At 43.1% G+C, this 26,056-nt stretch overlaps 1 protein-coding gene across 2 annotated transcripts in view; it reads right to left on the bottom strand.

The window, feature by feature from the left end:
- Positions 1-26,056, bottom strand: part of GGT5 (gamma-glutamyltransferase 5) — a 184,466-nt gene that overhangs the window by 54,478 nt on the left and 103,932 nt on the right. For both annotated transcript variants that reach the window (XM_069757388.1, XM_069757378.1), the window contains exons 5-7: positions 24,013-24,170; positions 23,694-23,840; positions 8,767-8,906 (exon numbers count right to left, since the gene is read on the bottom strand). In XM_069757388.1, the coding sequence (XP_069613489.1) occupies positions 8,767-8,906; positions 23,694-23,840; positions 24,013-24,170 (445 nt within the window). The remainder of the gene's footprint in view (positions 1-8,766; positions 8,907-23,693; positions 23,841-24,012; positions 24,171-26,056) is intronic.

Below are 26,056 nucleotides of genomic sequence, written 5' to 3'. Positions count from 1 at the left end.
TAATATGTATACTGAGCGATACCAATAAAGTGCCTAGTGCAAGCTTGATGTAGCAGGGTATACTATATGGCTCATGCTTACCAAGACCTAAGGCATAAATCAATCATAAAGGGAAAATCCCATATAGTTAAATAGGTGGGACCTAAAATATGCCTGCATACTACTGATGAGAAGGTACGTACAGGGAGTACCAACCTGCAGCCGTGTGTGGAGAGAGGAGCCCCGACGCGCGTTTCGCAGATGCTGCTTCCTCGGGGGGCGCTAGTGTGAAGAGGAAAGGTGGTCTCCTTATATCCCCAGCATAAGCGCCCTAAGCGATAATGGCGGCGCTTTCCCAGGCACAGCAATGGCCGGAGGCGGCGAGTCGGCGTCCGACGTCACACATCCACGTCCCGCACTGACGCGTCAGTGGGAGGGGCCAGATGCGCGACGCATACAGGACGCGTATCCACGGCAACCAGGACAAGCCGGCCAGGAGAAGTTCACACCGCTAGGGGCGGAGTGGGAGGCAGGAGGCGGCCGAACAGAAGATATAAACAAAGCAGAAGCCGTAGGAAAGCGAGTGCACATACCTGATCAGTGAGAGTGGGAGTGGAAAGAAAACAGAGGTAAATAAAGTGCTCGTGACTCATGCCAGGACACAGCCTGCAGAAGAAAGATAAAGAGACAAAGGAATTGCCTGTAAAAAAGGTGCACAGTTGAATGCAAATACAATCATAAATGTAAAAAGAACCGATGTAGTGAAAAAAACAATGTAGTGAAAAAAAGAGAGGGGAGCCATATCGGAGGATAAATGCAAGATATACTATACAGTCTGTTAATAAAACGCAGGGGCATGAGAGCGATAAGTGATCTATATGTATGTGCTAGAGATATTATCCATATATAATGCATATAAAGGAAAATGGAAAGAGGAGAAGGGTGCAAAAGGGAAAAAAAGGGGTAATATATTAATAGATGAACTAGCATCAAGTGAACAGAGGGGCCACTAGAGTCACCCTGCTATAAATCAAAGTATGCAAGAGTAGACCATAGAAAAAATGGATATAAATATGCGGGCGACGTAACGCTACATGTGAAAAATAAGTAGAAAATATGTAGATGAAAGTGAGGGAAATGGATGATTAATATGCAACACAATGATACAATGTGTCAAGGAAATACCTAAACCAATTAGGCACAATAAAATAGTGAGTAGGCACAGGGACACTGTAGCGACTGATGGCGTTTATCCTCAGCTTCATGATAGACAAGAAGAAAATCAGTAAGCGCCTCCTGAGATCATAGGGGATGAAAGTAATACATAACGCAGACAATTTGTTAAAAATAGAGAAAAAGACAAGTAAATAACATGAACATAAGACAACTGTTAAAACCACTAAACACTAGACTAAAAAAGTTTTTTATAGAAAACGTGATAGTCAGCCATAAGACTATAAAAAACCTTATAAAAATGGGACAAAACTAAGGACCTTAAGGCCCTTAGGGCGAATGCAGTCAATTCAGACTATCCATTGTGCTTCCAATTGGGCAAGGCGTTTCTACATATCTCCACCTCGTCCATCCGCCAACATGCGATCAATGCCGCGTACCATCAGCAACTGACTATTGCAGCCATGTTTTTCTTTAAAATGCCTTGGTATTGGCTTCAAGAATTCATCAGCCGATGAGTTTAGTGCTGCTTTTATGTCCCGGGTGTGTTCCCTAATTCTGACACATAGCTGGCGTGATGTGAGACCCACGTAGATAAGTCCACAGGGACATGTGGCGTAATATACCACATGGTCTGTGGAACAGGTAATGTGCTGAGTTATCCGAAATTCTTTGGATCCATCACTAGAGAAGCAGGTAAAACAGCGTTCCAAATTCTTGCATGCTGTACAATCACGGCAAGGGAAAAAACCCCATCAAGGACCCTTGGAGCCAAAGGCACATTTAGATTCTTGGCCTTTATAGTAACTATGAGTTAGCAAGTCACAGAGGTTTCGACGATGTTTGGGATTCCTTTTTCGTCTTCAGGAGACTCGCTCTATCGATCCAAGAGGCTCTCCCTTTACATCGTCTGACTGTCCTAGACGAGTAGCCTCGATCCAACCGGTTCATGGATCGAGGCTACTAACTACTACTAGCTACTAACATCTAATCAGGTGAGATTCATAGCCACCTATTCAAGCAAGTCCACTATGGTAAGAGAAATTCTGAGTAAATACTGGCCCATCATTAAATATGATACAACATTAACCAATTGTCTCACCAACAAACCCTCCATTACGTATCGGAGGAATAAAAACCTCCGTGACTTGCTAACTCATAGTTACTATAAAGGCCAAGAATCTAAATGTGCCTTTGGCTCCAAGGGTCCTAGATGGGGTTTTTTCCCTTGCCGTGATTGTACAGCATGCAAGAATTTGGAACGCTGTTTTACCTGCTTCTCTAGTGATGGATCCAAAGAATTTCGGATAACTCAGCACATTACCTGTTCCACAGACCATGTGGTATATTACGCCACATGTCCCTGTGGACTTATCTACGTGGGTCTCACATCACGCCAGCTACGTGTCAGAATTAGGGAACACACCCGGGACATAAAAGCAGCACTAAACTCATCGGCTGATGAATTCTTGAAGCCAATACCAAGGCATTTTAAAGAAAAACATGGCTGCAATAGTCAGTTGCTGATGGTACGCGGCATTGATCGCGTGTTGGCGGATGGACGAGGTGGAGATATGAAGAAACGCCTTGCCCATTTGGAAGCACAATGGATAGTCCGAATTGACTGCATTCGCCCTAAGGGCCTTAATGAGGTCCTTAGTTTTGTCCCATTTTTATAAGGTTTTTTATAGTCTTATGGCTGACTATCACATTTTCTATAAAAAACTTTTTTAGTCTAGTGTTTAGTGGTTTTAACAGTTGTCTTATGTTCATGTTATTTACTTGTCTTTTTCTCTATTTTTAACAGATTGTCTGCGTTATGTATTACTTTCATCCCCTATGATCTCAGGAGGCGCTTACTGATTTTCTTCTTGTCTACCATGAAGCTGAGGATAAACGCCATCAGTCGCTACAGTGTCCCTGTGCCTACTCACTATTTTATTGTGCCTAATTGGTTTAGGTATTTCCTTGACACATTGTATCATTGTGTTGCATATTAATCATCCATTTCCCTCACTTTCATCTACATATTTTCTACTTATTTTTCACATGTAGCATTACGTCGCCCGCATATTTATATCCATTTTTTCTATGGTCTACTCTTGCATATTTTGATTTATAGCAGGGTGACTCTAGTGGCCCCTCTGTTCACTTGATGCTAGTTCATCTATTAATATATTACCACTTTTTTTTTCCCTTTTGCACCCTTCTCCTCTTTCCATTTTCCTTTATATGCATTATATATGGAAAATATCTCTAGCACATACATATAGATCACTTATCGCTCTCATGCCCCTGTGTTTTATTAACAGACTGTATAGTATATCTTGCATTTATCCTCCGATATGGCTCCCCTCTCTTTTTTTCACTACATTGTTTTTTTCACTACATCGGTTCTTTTTACATTTATGATTGTATTTGCATTCAACTGTGCACCTTTTTTACAGGCAATTCCTTTGTCTCTTTATCTTTCTTCTGCAGGCTGTGTCCTGGCATGAGTCACGAGCACTTTATTTACCTCTGTTTTCTTTCCACTCCCACTCTCACTGATCAGGTATGTGCACTCGCTTTCCTACGGCTTCTGCTTTGTTTATATCTTCTGTTCGGCCGCCTCCTGCCTCCCACTCCGCCCCTAGCGGTGTGAACTTCTCCTGGCCGGCTTGTCCTGGTTGCCGTGGATACGCGTCCTGTATGCGTCGCGCATTTGGCCCCTCCTACTGACGCGTCAGTGCGGGACGTGGATGTGTGACGTCGGACGCCGACTCACCGCCTCCGGCCATTGCTGTGCCTGGGAAAGCACCGCCATTATCGCTTAGGGCGCTTATGCTGGGGATATAAGGAGAGCACCTTTCCTCTTCACACTAGCGCCCCCCGAGGAAGCAGCATCTGCGAAACGCGCGTCGGGGCTCCTCTCTCCACACACAGCTGCAGGTTGGTACTCCCTGTACGTACCTTCTCATCAGTAGTATGCAGGCATATTTTAGGTCCCACCTATTTAACTATATGGGATTTTCCCTTTATGATTGATTTATGCCTTAGGTCTTGGTAAGCATGAGCCATATAGTATACCCTGCTACATCAAGCTTGCACTAGGCACTTTATTGGTATCGCTCAGTATACATATTATTGCACCAGGCACCTTACGTGTTATTCTCCTGCATACTGTGTATCTCCCTGCATTAGCACTTTACTTGTGAGCATTTATTATATGTTTATTGCTTTTGGTTACCACGTGTTCGGCCATTTATATATAATACATCAGTATGGTTCTTATTGTTTGCACAATGCATTATGTGTTATCCTATTGACTGATGTATGTTATTTACACTCATGGTATCAGTACAACTGACCGTTTTTTGCTCTATAGTGTAACATTACGCCCGTGTGTGGCACTAGTGTCGCCTTTTTCATTATTTTTTCCATTGCATCTTTTTACTTGGTTTCTATTCATATTATTTGTACTTTTTAATATGGTTCTTTAATAAAATTGTTAAATTTTAGCTCTAGTGTCCATTTCTCTTTCGGGTTTCTTTCATGTGGTAGACAATTTGACGTTGTCCCAGGAAAAGGCTCAGCGTTTTGCTAACCGCCGTCGGTGTGTTGGTCCTCGGCTTCATGTGGGGGATTTGGTTTGTTTGTCCTCTCGTCATGTTCCTATGAAGGTTTCTTCCCCTAAGTTCAAGCCTCGGTTTATTGGTCCTTATAAGATTTCTGAGATTATCAATCCTGTGTCTTTTCGTTTGGCCCTTCCAGCCTCTTTTGCCATCCACAATGTTTTCCATAGATCTTTGTTGCGGAGATATGTGGTGCCCGTTGTTCCATCTGTTGATCCTCCTGCCCCGGTGTTGGTTGAGGGGGAGTTGGAATATGTGGTTGAGAAAATTTTGGATTCTCGTTTTTCGAGGCGGAAGCTTCAGTATCTTGTCAAGTGGAAGGGTTATGGCCAGGAGGATAATTCTTGGGTTGTTGCCTCCGATGTTCATGCCGCCGATTTGGTTCGTGCTTTTCATTTGGCTCGTCCTGATCGGCCTGGGGGCTCTGGTGAGGGTTCGGTGACCCCTCCTTAAGGGGGGGGTACTGTTGTGAATTCCACTCTTGGGCTCCCTCCGGTGGTTGTAAGTAGCATTTTTGTGAGTTCTGCTCTTGGGCTCCCTCCTGTGGTTTTGAGTGGTATGGCTGCTTCCTGGATTTAGCTTCAGCAGCTGTTTTCACTGATCGTCTTTCTGGCTCGGCTATATTAGTCTGGCCTTATCCCTCATTCAATGCCAGTTGTCAATTGTTCCTGCCTGGAGTCATTGCTCTTAGGACTTTGCTGACACTCTGACCAGTTCATCAAAGCTAAGTCCTTGCTTATCCTTTTGCGGTTCACTTGTTGTGGACTTTGTTGTTCAGCACTTTCTATTTTTTGGCTCATTTGTCCAGCTTATCAGTATGGATCTATTCAGCTAGGCTGGAAGCTCTGGGCAGCAGAGTTTGCCCTCCACACCTTTAGTCAGGTGTGGAGATTTTTGCATTCCTCTGCGGTGGACTTTTTCTAGTTTTTATTACTGACCGCACAGCGTTCTGTCCTGTACTATTTCTATCTAGCTAGAAGTGGCCTCCTGTGCTAAATCTTGTTTCATACTACGTATGTCATTTCCTTCTCCTCTCACAGTCATTATTTGTGGGGGGCTAATCTATCCTTTGGGGATTTTCTCTGAGGCAAGATAGTTTTCCTGCTTCTATCTTTAGGGGTAGTTAGCTCTTAGGCTGTGACGAGATGCCTAGGCAGAGTTAGGAGCATTCCACGGCTACTTCTAGTGTTGTGTTGAGCTTAGGGATTGCGGTCAGTATAGTTGCCACCTGCTCAGAGCTAGACGCATGTCTAGCACTGCATATCAGCAAATTGCTACTGCGGTCAAAAAACGCGTCGGAAGGAGGCCTAATTAATGAGGACATAGCTATATGCAGCGACGCCCTGCGCATAAGGGTTAGAAAATCCAAATGCGATCCCACCGGTAGGGGCACATGGGTCCTAGTTAACTCTACAGATGGCCCAGCTTGCCCGCTAAAAATGGTTAAACCATACGCCGTAATAAGTCACGCTGGTAGATTTTTCTATACTCATCGAGACGGGTCCCCTCTGACCAAGTACCAATTCCAGGCGATGTTTAAGCTATGCTTGGAAAAAAACGGGGCAAATCCAAAGTACGGAACACATTCGTTCCGGATAGGGGCGGCCACAGAAGCAGCTAGGGCAGGAGTATCAGAGGCCGAGGTGCAGAGAATGGGTCGTTGGAAGTCTGCATGCTTCGCCAGATACATAAGACCCGACTTGCTTAATTAACATGTGTTGTCTCTTACAGGGGTTGAAGTTTGGGTTGTAGGAGATTCCTACGTTTACTGGGCCGAGGAGAGGGCCAAGCTGCGGCAAGGAGGAACAAATCTTTACCTCCCGAGCATAAAGGTTAACTGGAGGGGTATCAGAGGCCTCCAGTGGAAACAGGTGTTCAAGGAGATGGTTGGCATAGCGAGGATGGCGGAATGCCCTGTGATAATGGTGGTACACGCGGGTGGTAATGACCTTGGAAAACAAGAGGTGGCCGAATTGTACAAATGGGTGACAACTGATATGGATCAGTTCAGCTGTCTTTTCAGGAACATGATACTGGTGTGGTCGGATATAACGCCACGGGCCGTATGGTGAGGAGCAAGAGATAAAAAAGCCATAGAGCGGACAAGGAGTAAATACAATGCTCGGATTGGAAAATATGTGAGAGGAAGAGGCGGTATCATGATTCGTCACCTCCCGCTACAAGGGGATAACACGTCACAATTAAAACTGGACGGAATTCACCTAACGGACATTGGCCTCGATATTTTTTTGTTGGGTTTACAGGATAGGGTTGAACAGGCCCTAACATTGATGGGTGGGGTCGGAGTCCCGCGTAGGTAATACACGGGATCCTCCGTGGCGGAAGAAGCGGAGGAGGGCAAAGGTCGTAACCGCTCGTTGGGCCAATTCCCCTGTCGATCACGGACAGGAGCTCGGCGTGAGCCGCTCGTTATGATATGTAATTGCCCTTTCTCTGCTTATTTAATTAATAAACTGTGACCGACTTGTTCAACCCACCTAGGACTGTGTGTGTTTCATTACGGGATTGATGGGAGGGGGGAAGGCACTGTTTATGACACCCAGGTCTCCACATTCTGGCAGATGCGGTACTGAATAAGGTGCGCGTCTCTGACTGGGGAGCACACACAGAGCTGCACGAAAAGGATGTCTGTGCCAGTTCCCCCCTAGCATCACTCCCCCTTAGTGATGCACTAATTAGAAGACCCCCAGCCGTCCAGTGGTCACTAGAGGGGAGGGGTCCCATGGCCACTCCTACAGGGGTTAAATCCAGGTGTCCGGCCGGGAACTTCCTCTTTTCCTCCCGGCGGACACCTGGAAGCTTTTGTCCCACCCACCCTCCCTGTGTGTCTTTCATTACGGGATTGATGGGAGGGGGGAAGGCACTGGTTACGACACCCAGGTCTCCACTGTCTGGGCTGCATGGTCAAGTCGCCAGAAGAAAGCCATTACTGTGCAAATGCCACAAAGTATCTCGCCTACAATACGCTAAACAGCACAGTCAAGCCTCAAAACTTCTGGAACAAGTTAATTTGGAGTGATGAGACCAAAATTGAACTTTTTGGCCACAACCATAAATGTTACATTTGGAGAGAGGTCAACAAGGCCTTTGATGAAAGGAGAACCATTCCTACTGTAAAGTACGGAGGTGGATCGCTGCTGGTTTGGTGATGTGTGAGCTACAAAGGCACAGGAAACTTGGTCAAAGTTGAAGGAAAGATGAATGCAGAACGTTATCACCAAATACTGGAGGCAAATTTGCACTCATCAGCCCAGAAGCTGCATATGGGACATACTTGGACGTTCCAACATAACAACGATCCAAAACACAAAGCCAAATCGACCTGTCGTTGGCTACATCGGAACAAAGTGAAGGTTCTGGAGTGGCCATCTCAGTCTGCTGACCTCAATATCATTGAGCCACTCTAGGGAGATCTCAAGCGCGCAGTTCATGCTACACAGTCCAGGAATTTACAGGAACTGGAGACTTTTTGCCAAGAAGAGTGGGCAGCTTTACCCTCTGGGAAAATAAATAACCTCATCCACAACTACCACAAAAGACTTCAAGCTGTCATTGATGTTAGAGGGGCCAATACACGGTATTAAGGGGTATGTAAACTTTTGATCAAGGTAATTTGGATGTTTTGGGTTGTCATGACTTAAAAAGAGAAAACACAGTAGTTTGATAATAAATGGCTTCACCCAACCACTAATCATGAGTGGAGAAAAAGTTTTGGTGTTATCATTCATATTCTCTTAAAAAAAAAGGGCAAGAAAGCTAAAATTCTGCAGGGGTATGTAAACTTTTGAGCACAACTGTATATATTCCGATTTTTTAAATACATTTTTATTTTCATATACACAAGCAATACAAATATCATATAGGAAATATAGGATATACATATAGGAAAGCCCTAAGTTGTCCTAGTATAATGCACTGGCCTGTCATATTTGCAAAGTATTTTTCATCAGGTTTGCTCATATTTTATGTATAATCATACCTTTTGCATGTTGTCAGATGTCTCAGGATTAGTAAGTTTTTCTCTGTGCCCGTTTGCAAATTTCCAGGCTTCTGCTATGCGATGGTAGGTTGTTATTTGGTCAGGTACTTTACTCATTGCACTCTGATCAAAATGATAGCCTAAAAAATTGTCAGATTTTAGACATGAAATCTACATTTTAAATTATATATAACATGAAAATGCCAGGTTCCTACTCAGTTACATTCCTCAGTTACAGTTATTCCTTTTATTTCAGCTATTCTGTAAAACAATCTTTACACATATTTTATAGTGTTTATGTTTACATCTGCTTTTTATACTATACAGGTTCAGTTGTACGCTATGCTGACGCATGTGGCCAAAAGCCAATCCTGCCTGCAGGGGCAGGAAGAGCACAATACTGTTAATTCCTCAGTGTTACTGTAAACTCTGGTGCTAATTCACCCAACCACATGTGTCAGCGCACTAAGCGACCATACCCTAAATTACCTGTTAGTTGCTATAATGCTGCATTGTACACTCTTCCTTTCTGTTCTTCACACGGTACATTGTTTCGTTTTATTATTTTACAAAGATATAATTTCAGTTGAATCATTTCCACCTTTTTTCTTACTAACAATTTTTTTTCATAATTCAATTGATGGAAAACAATACCAGGGGGACAGGCAGGCAGCAATCATGCTGGCAGCACGCATCCACCTCCAATCCTTTTAGGCGCTTCATTTTCAAGAACAAATTTTTTTAGTTTTTTTTTTTCATGTAGAAAATGGACTGTACATGGACCCAATATTAATCTATGATCTGGTTAACAGTGTGCGCTTGTGCTCTTATTACCATTATCTCGTTCCTTCCTCTCTATTTTTTAGTTGTGTGTTTATTATCATTATATCATCCCTTCCCCTCCTTTTTTGTGTTGTGTGCTTAATACCAATATCTTGTTCCTTCCCCTCTATTTTTGTGTTGTGTGCTTATTACCATTACCCTTCCCCTCCATTTTTGTATTGTTTGCTTATTATCATTTTCGTGTCCTTTTCACCCTTTTATGTGTTTGTGTTTTTGGTTGTCCTTTTATTTAGTCACAATTTTCATGCCTCTTACTTTTTTGTCTCTCGACTATATATTATTCTGCTTACATTCTTAGGGGTATTTTTTCTGTTGAGTAATTTTTAGTTATTTTTAGTATATGTAAATAGTAGGCAGCATCGGTCCATTATGCGGTTGAGTAGACAGAGCCCATCCCCACTCCACAACATGCAACCAAGAAGTAAAGAGACTTCATAGTTCTGAGTTGCCAAGAGGCAACTTGAATATACCCATTAAAGAGATCACATTAATTCTCTGGGTAAGTAAAGGAAACTAATGGTGCTCTTTGGCCTTATTCAAGTCTGTGCACACTTTGAAGATTCTCCGGTGCATGTGCCGTGAGCTGGTGGGCATGTTACTACAAGTGTGCGATTTGCATATTTCTGGCCACATTCTGACTAGACATGTTTGGCCTCACTCAGTACACTTGTATTGAGCAAGGCCGCACACGTCTAGTCAGCACGTGACCTCATGTATGCAAATCACAAACTTGTGGTCCCGCTCTGCCTAGCTCCCAGCATTGGCACCAGAGAATACTCACAGCATGCAGTGCAAACATTGTGAGGATTCACAAGTCTGCAATCACATAGCCTACCAATTTAAGAGGATATTGAACAATATGTGTTCCTGTTAGGCATTGATGGAGACATTTAAAGCGCAAATAAAACATCTGGGACAAAGAGTTGAGGGTGTGGACAAAAATCCCCAAACAGTCTTTGCCTGCTTACATGAGCAGCAGCAGACAGTGTTCTAGGAACATTCTGCACATTCATGGTCTCCCAAGTTACAAAGATTTTTACATCTGGAGCCTGTTGTGCTGTCACTGTTTGACTCATTGCCTGGAATCCACAAGCTGCTTCAGTCTAACACAATATGATTTACAGGACACCTCGGACCATGTTTAGGTCACGTAAACCTAAAGTTTTTGTGACATTGTATGCAGAGTACACTTCTTTAAAGTAATAGAAACCAATAAAGAGGTTGCCCACTTCTCAGACAACCCCTATTCAATCCCTATTTTTCCCTCTAGCAAAATAATAATGTTTAAACCCACCTCCAGTGCCAGCGCCATTCCAGTGGTGTCAGCACTGGCTATCTTGGGTATCGTGCGACACTGTCACATCTGCTGTATCTTAGTTGTGGAATCATTGTCCTGAACTCCAAGAGCAAATGTCTATATAACAGTGATGAAGATTAAGGATTCTATACTTAAAAAGTAACTTATATAATTTATCATCCTTTGCAAAGTTATGAATTTTTGTAGCACACTTCATTATCTTATTTTGTCTTCTTCTCTCCCAGACGCTATGCTGCATACTAATTCAATATCCAGGTCAAGCGCCTTTAAAAACTCCTTTGAACTGCTGCTCAGCAAAAGGCTGCCGTCACACTAGCAGTATTTGGTCAGTATTTTACATCAGTATTTGTAAGCCAAAACCAGGAGTGGGTGATAAATGCAGAAGTGGTGCATATGTTTCTGTTATACTTTTCCTCTATTTGTTCCACTCCTGGTTTTGGCTTACAAATACTGATGTAAAATACTGACCAAATACTGCTAGTGTGACGGCAGCCAAATTCATACACTGCATTCAAATAATCTGTTACAGGACTTTCCCTTTCATATTAGTGGGGGGTATAGAAAGGAAAAGCACTCTGACTGTTCGAAATGAGTGTGAGATCATGCTGAGCAGCAGATGAAAAGAGCTTGAACTAGGCACTGATGCGCTGCACCATAGTGTTTGGGAGGGAAGAAGCTAAATGGACTAATGAAGTATATTACAAAAATTCATAACTTTGCAAAGACTGATGAATAATTATATTTAAAAAGTTACGGTAGTTACTTTTTAAAGCAAACCTGTCATCAGGATTTTGCTAAGTAAACTACAAGCATTGTCAGTTTGGCACTGTTATACTGATTAAAATAATACCTAAGTGGAAGAAATCCGTCTTATGGTTCTTGTTTAATCTTTATTTTCAGTTAATGAGATTCTCGTGCTGCGGGGAGGGCCTGTGGATGGGTGCTCTGTCCTCATCTTAATCCTTGTGGGTTTAAATGACAGGTTACTGAGCCTTCAGTGGCCTGCATCCTATTTAAAGTACTGCTCTTGTGGACTAATGAAGGGGCCACTATACAGCTTGGGGACTAATGCAGGAGCCATTATATACCTTGGGGACTAATGCAGGGGCCATTATACAGAATGGGGACTAATGCAGGGGCCATTATACAGATTGGGAACTAATGCAGGTACCATTATATAGTTTGTGGACTAATGCAGTGGCCATTATACAGCTTGTGGACCATTGCAGGGGGCCATTATACAGATTACAGACTAACGCAGGGGCTATAATACAGCCTGAGGACTAATGCAGGGCCAATTAGACAGTGTGGGAGCTAATGTGGGGGCCATTATACAGCTTATGAATTAATCCAAGGGCTATTACACAGTGTGGGAGCTAATGTGGGGGCCATTATACAGCTTGGAAAGTAATGTGGGGACCATTATACAGTTTGGGAGCTAATGTGGGGCCTTTATACAGTTTGGGAGCTAATATGGGGGGCATTATACAGTTTAGGGGTCATTATAAAATCTGATGGCTAGTGTGGGGGTCATAACACTGTGTTTTGGGAGAGTATTGGGGCATCGTACTATGTGTAGGGTGAGCTGTGGGCCCATAATACTGTGTGTAGTGGAGTAGTAGGCCCATTATACTGTGTATAGATGAGCTGTGGGCCCACCATACCATTTATAGCAGAGCTGTGGGCCCTCCATACTGTATATAGGGAAGTTGTGGGTTCATTATACTGTGTAGAGGGCAGTTGTGTTTATAGAGGAGCTGTGGGTGCATTATATTGTGCATGGATGAGCTGTCGGCTCACCATACTGTGTATAGGGGAGCTTTGGGCTCTTCATAGTGTACATATAGAAGCTGTATGTTGGGGCCTCAGGGGACATTATTAGATGTTAAGTACACATTTAAGAAACATTATTGTTATAGTGGCACTTAGGGGTTAACTTAGGGTGGGGGCTCATAATTAAAGGTTTATAAGGGCCAGCTGTTTGGGGCTCAAGTCCTTTTTGGAAGTGCATTTGAACAGCAAGGCAGATTGCTGTTAAGGGAACTAGAGAAAAAAAATCTATAAATCTTCAGCATAGCGAGTGTGAGCGAGCTGAAAGTGAGCTGAGTGTAAGTGTGAACGGCAGTAAGTGTGACTTGTGATTCAGGGACTTTGGATTCAGGGAGTTTCCAAGGGAGGAATTACTGAATTGCTGTCTGTTTTTTATTAATACTTTGTATTTATTTTTTATTTTTTTATTTAACTTTTCTGTCTGGTGCAATCCCCATTAGGAAATGTGCTCCACTATTGTTAATGCCATCCAGTGCACGTCTTGCCACATGTATGCAATCCTTGAGCAGCCGATCGAGGGTGCATACTGCTGTGCGAGATGTGAGCACGTTGTGCATTTGGAAACCCAGATTCTGAATATAAATGTGCAGCTGGCAACACTGAGATCCATAGACAATATGGAGAGGAGTCTTCTGCTCACGGAGCAGACACTCAATGGGATAGATGAGGGGGGGTGGTAGGATGGAGCTGCAGGACGATGTAGTAGCAAGCTGGGTGACAGATAGGAAGCGGGGTAGAGGGAAGAGAGCCAGGGAGGCTAGTCCTGATCTGGAACACCCCAATAAGTTTGCTAAGTTGGCAGATGAGGGGGGTGCCAGTACACGGGTAGCACTACTGCAGCCAGGCATGTCCTCTGAAAGCCGGAGGAGTGACTGCTCCAGTAAGGAGGGAAATAGGAGAGCAGGGCAGGCCAGACAGGTGCTGGTAGTGGGCGACTCAATTATTAGGGGAACAGATAAGGCAATCTGTCACAAAGACAGGGATCGTTGAACGGTGTGCTGCCTACCTGGCGCTCGAGTCAGACACATCGCTGATCGGGTGGACAGATTACTGGGAGGGGCTGGTGAGGACCCAGTGTTCATGGTGCACATTGGCACAAATGACAAAGTTAGAGGTAGGTGGAAGGTCCTTAAAAATGATTTTAGGGAATTCGGCCGCAAGCTGAAAGCAAGGACCTCCAACGTGGTATTTTCCGAAATACTGCCTGTACCACGTGCCACGCCAGAGAGGCAACGGGAGATTAGTGAGGTTAATAAGTGGCTCAAGAATTGGTGTAGGAAGAAGGGGGTTGGGTTCCTGCAGAACTGGGCCGACTTCTCAGTTGGCTACAGGCTCTACGCTAGGGACGGGCTGCATCTCAGTGGCCAGTGTCAGGCAGCTGCTACAAAGGCAAATAAAATAATGGGATGCATTAAAAGAGGCATAGATGCTCATGAGGAGAACATAATTTTACCTCTATACAAGTCACTAGTGCGACCACACTTAGAATACTGTGCACAGTTCTGGTCTCCAGTGTATAAGAAAGACATAGCTGAACTAGAGCGGCTGCAGAGAAGAGCGACTAAGGTTATTAGAGGACTGGGGGGTCTGCAATACCAAGATAGGTTATTACACTTGGGGCTATTTAGTTTGGAAAAACGAAGACTAAGGGGTGATCTTATTTTAATGTATAAATATATGAGGGGACAGTACAAAGACCTTTCTGATGATCTTTTTAATCATAGACCTGAAACAGGGACAAGGGGGCATCCTCTGCGTTTGGAGGAAAAAAGGTTTAAGCATAATAACAGACGCGGATTCTTTACTGTAAGAGCAGTGAGACTATGGAACTCTCTGCCGTATGATGTTGTAATGAGTGATTCATTACTTAAATTTAATTGGGGACTGGATACCTTTCTGGAAAAGTATAATGTTACAGGGTATATACACTAGATTCCTTGATAGGGCGTTGATCCAGGGAACTAGTCTGATTGCCGTATGTGGAGTCGGGAAGGAATTTTTTTCCCCAATGTGGAGCTTACTCTTTGCCACATGAGTTTTTTTTGCCTTCCTCTGGATCAACGTGTTAGGGCATGTTAGGTTAGGCTATGGGTTGAACTAGATGGACTTATAGTCTTCCTTCAACCTTAATAACTATGTAACTAGAGTACTATGGCAGTCAAACGTGCACAAGGATACTAACAATTTCTAGAGGCAAAATGTGGACACTGTTTTTTAGGGAATTTGCAGAGGGCATTTATATATTCTAGGAAGCAATTTTACCATCTAGAGGGCACAAAGTAGGCATTATTATTACGAGAAGGGCATAATGGTGGGTATTATTATGTGAGGCAGTAAGAGGAGCTATTATTTCTAGTATACAATTAGTGATGAGCGAACATGCTCGTTACTCGAGAGTTTTCATCGCCGCAGCTGAATGATTTACATCTGTTAGCCAGCATAAGTACATGTGGGGGTTGCCTGGTTGCTAGGGAATCCCCACATGTAATCAAGCTGGCTAACAGATGTAAATCATTCAGCTGCGGTGATGAAAACGAAATCTTCGAGCACTACAAAATACTTGGAGGAAACCCGAGCACGCTCGGGAAATCTCGAGTAACGAGTATATTCGCTCATCACTATATGCAATGTATGAAGAAACTACTTGTAGGAAACACAAGTTTAGAGGATAAATTTTATAATACCTGGCAATCCTGTATACATTTTTGCTTTCTTGACCTTTTTTTTTATAGAATATGAATGATAACACCAAAACTTTTTTTCCACTCATGGTTGTCAAACTACTGTCAAACTACTGTGTTTTCTCTTTTTAAATCATATTGACAGCCCAAAACATCCAAATGGCCTTGATCAAAAGTTTATATACCCTGGTGATTTTGGCCTGATAACATGCACACCTTTTTGCCCCAGCATCCCTCTGTAGCTCTTGTGACGTCACACTCTGAGAGCTTTCGTCGGCCATTTTTTTCCTGTCTGTATCCAGGGACGCCACCGGCCGGGGTGTTCTCTGGCTCTACGCCGACCACCGCCACGACGTTTCGCTGCGGCTGCGGTCAGCCCCACTCCATTGCCCATTTCCCATTTGGCAGGATCTCCATCAGGTAACCTGACAGCCGTTCACGCTTCTCAAGCCCTGTGCATCCAGGACACCTCAGGATCCTGGTGAGTCAGATTGTAGCTACGGATGTCATACACTATACAGTGCCGTGCTGGCTCGTATTGCATGTCCACATTGCACGTTGCACTACATTTACAACGATGTACTTCAATTGGGCATATCTATGAGTGGTAGCGGGCAGTGTCTTTGTATTTTGCCATCACATTTGCTTATTGGTAGTCCACCCTGAAGTGCGGTATTTATCCTCTTAGTATTTTTTAGTAGATAGTTTCTTCGCATTACGCCACCACATTTGTTGATTAGAAGTCTATCCTGAAGCACGGTATCAATTCTTTTCCAGCATTATTGTTTACTTTTGTGTCAGCCTTGGCACCTGGCTGTCTGATTCAAGCTGCTAAGAACAATATTCACACAAGGGAGCGCTGGTGTTTTTCTCTTTATATCTTTTTAAATCATATTGACAGCCCAAAACATCCAAATGACCTTGATCAAAAGTTATATACCTGTTATGATCCGGTGACCTTGGAGCTGCATGAGAACGTTCACTGGAAAAAGTGGCCACTATACTGACTGCAAACCTGAACTTAACACCGCAACTAGAAGTAGCCGTGGAGTGTACCTAACACACCTAGACACCTCGTCACAGCCGGAGGACTAAATACCCCTAAAGATGGAAATCGGAATACTGTCTTGCCTCAGAGAAAATCCCCAAAGGATAGACAGCCCCCCACAAATATTGGCGGTGAGTCGGAGAGGAAAAAACATACACAGGCAGAAAAAACAGGATTTTGCACAGGAGGCCACTCTAGCTGGATAGGACAGGATAGGACAGCGTTCTGTGCGGTCAGTATAAAACCCTTCAAAAATCCACAGCAGAATATACAAAAAACTTCCTACATCTAACTAAAGATGTAGGAGCGTATATCTGCAACTCCAGTGAAACCAACCAGACAGAGAAAACACAGACACAGTCTAATCTGGACAAAAGACAAACAAACGAACAGTACTGAAAATAAGCACACTGCATGTGTGCCACAGGAAAAGAAACCGACACTTATCTTTGTTGAACTGGCAGATAAGCAGGAGAGGCCAGGCAGAGATCCAATACTTCCAAAGAAACATTGACAACTGGCAAGGGCTAAAGGATCCTGCACACCTAACTATCCCAGTCAGAATTGTAATTATCCGATACACCTGGCCAGGACTGCGAGTCAGAGACAACTGCATTCCCACCAACAACCACTGGAGGGAACCCAAGAGCAGAATTCACAACAGTACCCCCCCTTTGAGGAGGGGTCACCGAACCCTCACCAGGGCCCCCAGGATGATCAGGATGAGCCAGATGAAAGGCACGGACCAAATCAGCAGCATGGACATCTGAGGCAAAAACCCAAGAATTATCCTCCTGGCCATAACCCTTCCATTTGACCAGGTACTGAAGCTTCCGCCTCAAAAAACGGGAATCCAAAATCTTCTCAACAACATATTCCAACTCCCCATCAACCAACACAGGGGCCGAAGGATCAGCAGAGGGAACAACGGGCTCCACATATTTCCGCAACAAAGATCTATGGAAGACATTATGGATAGCAAAAGAGGCCGGAAGCGCCAGTCGAAAAGACACCTGATTAATAATCTCAGAAATCCTATAAGGACCAATAAACTGAGGTTTAAACTTAGGAGAAGAAACCTTCATAGGAACATGACGGGAAGACAACCAGACCAGATCCCCAACCCGAAGCCGAGAACCAACACACCGACAACGATTAGCAAAACGTTCAGCCTCCTCTTGAGACAACACCAACTTGTCCACCACATGAGCCCAAATCTGCTGCAACCTGTCCACCACAGAATCCACACCAGGACAGTCAGAAGGCTCAACCTGCCCAGAAGAAAAACGAGGATGAAAACCAAAATTACAAAAGAAAGGCGAAACCAAGATAGCAGAACTAGCCCGATTATTAAGGGCAAACTCGGCCAATGGCAAGAAGGCCACCCAATCATCCTGATCAGCAGATACAAAGCATCTCAAATAAGTCTCCAAGGTCTGATTAGTACGCTCGGTCTGGCCATTTGTCTGAGGATGAAATGCAGAAGAAAAAGACAAATCAATGCCCAGCCTGGCACAAAAGGCCCGCCAAAACCAGCCAATGGAACCACTCCTCAAACGCCCACTTCATAGCCAACAACTCCCGATTGCCGATATCATAATTGCGTTCAGCAGGCGAAAACTTACGGGAAAAGAATGCACACGGTTTCATTAAGGAACCAACAGGATCCCTCTGAGACAAAACGGCCCCTGCCCCAATCTCAGAAGCGTCAACCTCAACCTGAAATGGAAGAGAAACATCCGGTTGGCGCAACACTGGAGCAGAAGTAAATCGACGTTTAAGCTCCTGAAAGGCAGAGACAGCCACAGAGGACCAATTCGCCACATCAGCGCCCTTCTTCGTCAAATCGGTCAAGGGTTTAACCACGCTGGAAAAATTAGCAATGAAACGGCGATAAAAATTTGCAAAACCCAAAAATTTCTGAAGGCTCTTCACGGATGTGGGCTGAATCCAATCATGAATGGCCTGAACCTTAACCGGATCCATCTCTATAGACGAAGGAGAAAAAATGAAGCCCAAAAAAGAGACTTTCTGCACCCCAAAGAGACACTTAGACCCTTTCACAAACAGGGCATTGTCACGAAGGATCTGAAATACCATCCTGACCTGTTGCACATGAGACTCCCAATCATCGGAAAAAATCAAAATATCGTCCAAATATACAATCAAGAATTTATCAAGATAAGTCCGGAAGATATCATGCATGAAGGACTGAAAAACAGATGGAGCATTAGAGAGTCCGAATGGCATCACAAGGTATTCAAAATGGCCTTCGGGCGTGTTAAACGCAGTTTTCCATTCATCACCCTGCTTAATACGAACAGGATTATATGCCCCTCGAAGGTCAATCTTGGTAAACCAACTAGCTCCCTTAATCCTAGCAAACAAATCGGAATGCAAAGGTAACGGGTATTGAAACTTGACCGTGATTTTATTCAAGAGGCGATAATCTATACAGGGTCTCAAGGAACCATATTTTTTAGCAACAAAAAAAGACCCCGCTCCCAACGGTGAAGAAGATGGCCGAATATGCCCTTTCTCCAAAGACTCCTTAATATAGCTCCGCATGGCGGTATGTTCAGGCACAGATAGATTAAAAAGTCGACCCTTAGGAAACTTACAGCCTGGAATCAAGTAAATAGCACAATCACAGTCCCTGTGCGGTGGAAGAAAACTGGACTTGGGCTCATCGAATACATCCTGAAAATCAGACAAAAACTCTGGAATCTCAGAAGGTGAAGAAGAGGAGATTGACATCAAAGGAACATCTTTATGAACCCCCTGACAACCCCAACTAGTCACAGACATGGACTTCCAGTCCAACACAGGATTATGTACCTGCAACCATGGAAAACCCAGCACGATAACATCATGCAAGTTATGCAACACCAGAAATCGACAATCTTCCTGATGGGCTGGTTACCTGTGTCCAAAACTGGGGCTTATTTCTAGCCAAGGGTGTAGCATCAATGCCCCTCAAAGGAATAGGGTTCTGCAAAGGCTGCAAGGGAAAACCACAACGCTTGGCAAACTCAAAATCCATTAAATTCAAGGCGGCGCCTGAATCCACAAACGCCATGACAGAAAATGATGACAATGAGCAGATCAAGGACACAGATAACAGAAATTTAGGTTGTACAGTACTGATGGTAATTGAACTGGCGATCCTCTTTGTCCGCTTAGGGCAGACAGAAATGACACGAGAAGCGTCGCCACAATAATAACACAACCTATTTTGACGTCTGAAACCTTGTTGTTCCGTTCTAGACAGAATTCTATCACATTGCATAGGCTCAGAAATTTGCTCTGAGGATAACGCCACAGCGCGCACAGTTCTGCGCTCCCGCAGGCGTCGGTCAATCTGAATGGCCAGAGACATAGAATCACTCAGACCGGAAGGCGTGGGAAACCCCACCATAACATCTTTAACGGATTCAGAAAGCCCCCTTCTGAAAATTGCCGCCAAAGCATCATTATTCCATTTAGTCAATACAGACCATTTTCTGAATTTCTGACAATACAATTCTGCCACCTCTTGACCCTGAGACAGGGCCAACAAGGTCTTCTCAGCTTGATCCACAGAATTAGGCTCATCATATAATAGTCCTAAAGCCTGAAAAAAGGATTCAATATTAAGCAAAGCCGGATTCCCAGATTCCAGGGAAAACGCCCAATCCTGCGGGTCGCCACGCAGCAGGGAGATTACGATTTTTACCTGCTGAATGGAATCACCAGAGGATCGAGGTCTCAGGTCAAAAAACTGTTTACAGTTGTTTTTAAAACTCAAAAATTTAGACCTGTCACCAGAAAACAAATCAGGAGTAGGAATCTTCGGTTTCAAAGCAGGAGTCTACACGAGAAGCTAATTCCTGAACATTCATGCTTGCACCAGGCTCCTCAGCCACCCAGATATTAAGAGGGAAGAGAACACAAAACAGACTGGAGAAAAAAAAATGGCTCAAGTGCTTCCTTCCCTTCTTCTGAGATGCATTTAAATCATTCTTGGCCAGTTGTATACCGTTATGATCCGGTGACCGTGGAGCTGCATGAGAACGTTCACTGGAGAAAGTGGCCACTATACTGACCGCAAACCTGAACTTAACACCGCAACTAGAAGTAGCCGTGGAGTGTACCTAACACACCTAGACACCTCGTCACAGCCGGAGGACTAAATACCCCTAAAGATGGAAATCGGAATACTATCTTGCCTCAGAGAAAATCCCCAAAGGATAGACAGCCCCCCACAAATATTGGCGGTGAGTCGGAGAGGAAAAAACATACACAGGCAGAAAAAACAGGATTTAGCACAGGAGGCCACTCTAGCTGGATAGGACAGGATAGGACAGTGTTCTGTGCGGTCAGTATAAAACCCTTCAAAAATCCACAGCAGAATATACAAAAAACTTCCTACATCTAACTAAAGATGTAGGAGCGTATATCTGCAACTCCAGTGAAACCAACCAGACAGAGAAAAGACAGACACAGTCTAATCTGGACAAAAGACAAACAAACGAACAGTACTGAAAATAAGCACACTGCATGTGTGCCACAGGAAAAGAAACCGACACTTATCTTTGTTGAACTGGCAGATAAGCAGGAGAGGCCAGGCAGAGATCCAATACTTCCAAAGAAACATTGACAACTGGCAAGGGCTAAAGGATCCTGCACACCTAAATATCCCAGTCAGAATTGTAATTATCCAATACACCTGGCCAGGACTGCGAGTCAGAGACAACTGCATTCCCACCAACAACCACTGGAGGGAACCCAAGAGCAGAATTCACAACATATACCCTGGTGATTTTGGCCTGATAACATGCACAGAGGTTGGCACATATGGGTTTGAATGGCTACTAAAGGTAACATCCTCACCTGTAACCTGTTTCCTTGTAATCAGTGTGTGTGCGTAAAAGCTGAGTGAGTTTCTGGGATCCAGACAGACTCTTGCATCTTTCATCCAGCCACTGACATTTCTGGATTGTGAGTCATGGGGAAAGCAAAAGAATTGGCAATGAACCTATGGGAAAAGGTAGTCGAATTGTATAAAACAAAAAAGGGAAACAAAATGATAACCAAGGAATTGATAATGCCAGTCAGCAGCGTTCAAACAGTGATTAACAAATGGAAAATCAGGGGCTCTGTAAAAACAAAACCATGGTCAGGTAGACCAACAAAAATGTCATTCACAACTGACAGGAAAATTGTTCGAGATGCAAAGAAAAACCCACAAATAACATCAGCTGAAATACTGGATTCTCTGGAAACTAGCTGTGTGCCTGTTTCAAGATGCACAATAAGGAGGCACTTGAAGAAAAATGGGCTGCATGGTTGAGTCACCACAAGAAAGCCTTAATGCACAAATGCCACAAAGTATCTCACCTACAATATGCTAAACAGCACAGAGACAAGCCTCAAAACTTCCGGAACAAGGTAATTTGGAGTGATGAGACCAAAATTTTACTTTTTGGCCACAACCATAAATGTTACATTTGGAGAGAGGTCAACATGGCATATGATGAAAGGAACACCATTCCTACTGTAAAGCACACAGGTGGATCTCTGATGTTTTGGGGGATGTGTCAGCTACAAAGGCACAGGAAACTTGGTCAAAGTTGAAGGAAAGATGAATGCAGCACGTCACGTTATCAGGAAATGCTAGAGGCAAATTTGCACTCATCAGCTCGGAAGCTGCGTATGGGATGTACTTGGAGGTTACAACTTGACAACGATCCAAAACACAAGGCCAAGTCAACCTGTCATTGGCTACAGCAGAAGAAAGTGAAGGTTCTGAAGTGGCCATCTCAGTCTCCTGACCTCAATATCATTGAGCCATTCTGGAGAGATCCCAAGAGCGCACTTCATGCTAGACTGCCCAAGAATTTACAGGAACTGGAGGCTTTTTGCAAAGAAAAGTGGGCAGCTTTACCATCTGAGAAAATAAAGAACCTCATCCACAACTACCGCAAAAGACTTCAAGCTGTCATTGATGTTAGAGGGGGCAATACATGGTATTAAGAAATGGGGTTTGTGAACTTTTGAGTAGGGTCACTGGGATGCTTTGTGTTGTCAGAGAAAACACAGTAGTTTGACAATAAATGGCTTCACCCAACCACTAACCATGAGTGGAGAAAAAGTTTTGGTGTTATCATTAATATTCTCTGAAAAAGGCCAAGAAAACAAAAATTCTGCCGGGGTATGTAAACTTTTGAGCACAACTGTATTCTAGAGAATATTAATGTAGTTATAGAGATCTTCCCCACTATCTTATGCCGAATATTCCAGTATTTTTTTCATTTAAAGATTATTTTATTCCCTTATTTTTCACCACAAAATGAAAAACAGAGATCCCCAAAACTGCCCGAAATGCTTATCAAATACAAAATCAGGTATTTAGCCGTTCTGTAAAAAATGGTCACAGGTCATTTAATTTATTAATAAGACTACAGAGATGCAATTATCAGTTAATCCCTCACTTTGCACTTAGTCAAGTCAAATGGAAATGGAAATGATTGTCATTATGTGGAGTTATAAAGGGCTCTATATTAAGCCTGTAGGACCAGAAAGTGTGGTTGGACTACCTGGCAGCATGTATACTATTCCTATAGCGACAATCTACAGCTGATAAAACAATTTATAAAAACTATTCTACACAAACAAGTAAGTGATACATCACCGGAATCCACATCTCCGTCTATCACTGTCTCTATATCATGCTGCTCTCAGATGGAGTAGCAAAAACCTGGTGATAGATTACCTTTAACAAGATGGATATATTCAAAAAGATTTTTGACTTGTGGGTTTCTATGGTCAATCTGAAAATTTGAAGATTTTTTATTTTCTATTTCTTTCTCCGATTTGGATATGAGAGACTATGTTGGGAACCTATCATATTTCTGTTTATCTGATGGTATTATGAACAGTGTTGTATTGTATTTTTTTTATGTGAAAAACAAAGTAAAAACCTATGTTGGCTGAAGAATAGATGATTCTTTCAAAAATATGGAGATATAACCAATTTAAGTACAATATGTATGGCAACCTCTAGAATCGATGTCCCAACGCTATAACATTTTAACTAATCTGGATATGTAAATATTCCCTTTAACAAATACAGTTTTAAATTTAAAAAGAACAAAAAAATTATATTTACATTTTTAGGATCTTGCTACTATTCCATCTCAAGAAACTTGTAATTTTGTGATCTTACCTTCAAGGACATTTAGGATGAAACTGAGAACACCACCTCCTGCCGGTGCTGGTGGTGTATACAGCTTGTAGTCTTTTAGAGTCACATTTAATGGTCTTACAATTTGCACCTTGTAATTTCTGAAGTCTTCCAGTGTAAGACTGCTCCCTAATGCCAGAATGAGATCAGGTAAAGAACATTTTGATAATTAGTGAACACGAATAGGCGCTACAGAAAAATAATAAACTGGAAAAAATGTATCATATTAGCGAGAAATGTAAGCAACAGTTAATTGTTTAACACTAAGGTTTTTTTTTTGTTGTTTTTTTTTTAAGCTCACCTTGATGTTGGAGATCTTCTACCATTTTCTTTGCTATGGAACCACTGTAAAAGCTGTCAGCACCCTCATCTGCTAAAGTCTGCAGGGTTTCTGCCAGTTGGGTAAAGTTTACAGAATCTCCAGCATTTATTACTCCTGTGTCTTTGCAAAGCAGCTGACTAACAGATAAAAATAAACGGACCATCAATAAATTGCATATGGTGTCTGTGTGTGTGTGTGTGTGTATTACAGTACAGACCAAACGTTTGGACACACATTCTCATTTAAAGATTTTTCTGCATTTTCATGACTATGAAAATTGTACATTCACACAGAAGGCATCAAAACTATGAATTAACACATGTGGAATTACGGTATATTGAGCAAAGTACTGCAGTGCGCAGGCGCCGGGCCTCTCTGACCTTTCCCGGCGCCTGCGCACTGCAGTACTTTGCTCTGCCCTCAACAGAGCAGACAAAGTATGCCTGCACCAGAGCCGCAGCATGAAGACCAGAAAAGGACGTCATCCTATGAAGATGAGAGGCCCCGGACCGGACTGCGATGCCTACAGGATCGGACCGCCTGCCCAGGTGAGTATAATATAACCTTTTTATTTCTCATCTTTTAGGATACATCGGGGGCTTATCTACAGCATTACAGAATGCTGTAAATAAGCCCCTGATGCCAGTGGGCTTAGCTCACCCTCGATTTTGGGGGTGACAGGTTCCCTTTAAGCCAGAGTATTTTCCTCCAGCACACTAAAGTGTTCTGAAGCTTAAAGGAAAGTTGCATAAAAGGGCTGTTTTTTTGTGGACATTCATAGAGCGGGTGGGAGAATGTCCACCTTATCTCCACCTGCAGAGTCGACACCACCGTGCCCTGACAGGACCTGTGTGTTGTCACAATCATGTGATTAGTCACATGATGGAGGAGTCACAGGATCTGGGGCTTAAGTACTTGGTTTCCAAAGGCAGCATTGTTCAGTGGGCCTGGACAGGAAGCACTCCAGGAAAGTGTTCATGCATGTGTTAAAGAAGGAAAAGGTATCCAGCAACAGATCCATCGGTGAAAAATTATTTAAAACAAAAATCTTTAATGTACAACATGGTTAAAATTATGGCATAAAACCATTGATTTAGATAAAAGGCAAATAACACAGGAAACTCCTGGCCTTACGCGTTTCAAACCGACTGATTCTTAATCGTAGTTCAGAGTGTTCCCAATCTCAAAGTAGCCCTAAAATAAATAAGGGAGTAGCCTTCTCAGCACTTCCCAGTCTCAATTTGATCAGTCAAGCTGGCAATCAGAACACTGACAGCTCAGCACGTCCCTGCACCAGACTGGACACTGAGCTGTCAATCATAGGAAGACTGTTGAACCCAATCAATAATGGCCTGCACCTTCCCAGGATCCATCTTAAACCCTTCTGCTGACAAGATAAACCTCAAGAATGAAATCCCCTGAACAGAAAGAAAACACATTTCTCTAATTTAGCAAATTTCTCTCTCAATCTTTGTAATATAGCACAAACATGTTCCTGGTGTGAGTCAAAATCGGGCGGGAAAATTAAAATATCATCTAGGTAAATCACAACAAGTTTTCCAGTGCAATTAGAGAAAATATCATTCATAGAAATTAGAAAAATAGCAGGTGCTAGTAACCTAAATGGCATGGCAAGATTTTCAAGTAGACCCTCAGACGCTAAGAACTCTATTTTCCACGTATCACTCTTCCAAATGCGTATCAAATTGTAAGCCCCTCTAAGATCAAGTTTACAAAGCCACCTGGCCTCCAGAAGCTGATTATATAGGTCGGGGATGAGTGGAAGCAGGTAAGTATTTTTACCCATAAGTTTGTTTAGTTCTCAGAAATTGAGGCAAGAGCAGAGAACCCCATCTTTCTTTTTACAAAGAAAAATCCAGCAGCTAAAGAGGAGGAAGAAGGACTGATATGACCTTTCAGTAAATTTTCGTTAACATATTCTTTTATGGTGGTCTGTTCAGGCCCAGTCAAATTGTAATGGTGAGCTTTTTGTAATTTGGCATTAGGGACAAAATTAATAGCA

This window comes from Ranitomeya imitator, chromosome 1 (assembly GCF_032444005.1).
Source record: "Ranitomeya imitator isolate aRanImi1 chromosome 1, aRanImi1.pri, whole genome shotgun sequence".
Lineage (NCBI taxonomy): Eukaryota > Metazoa > Chordata > Amphibia > Anura > Dendrobatidae > Ranitomeya > Ranitomeya imitator.
Note: the sequence above shows the minus strand (reverse complement) of the source record. Positions and strands in the feature narration are given on the sequence as shown.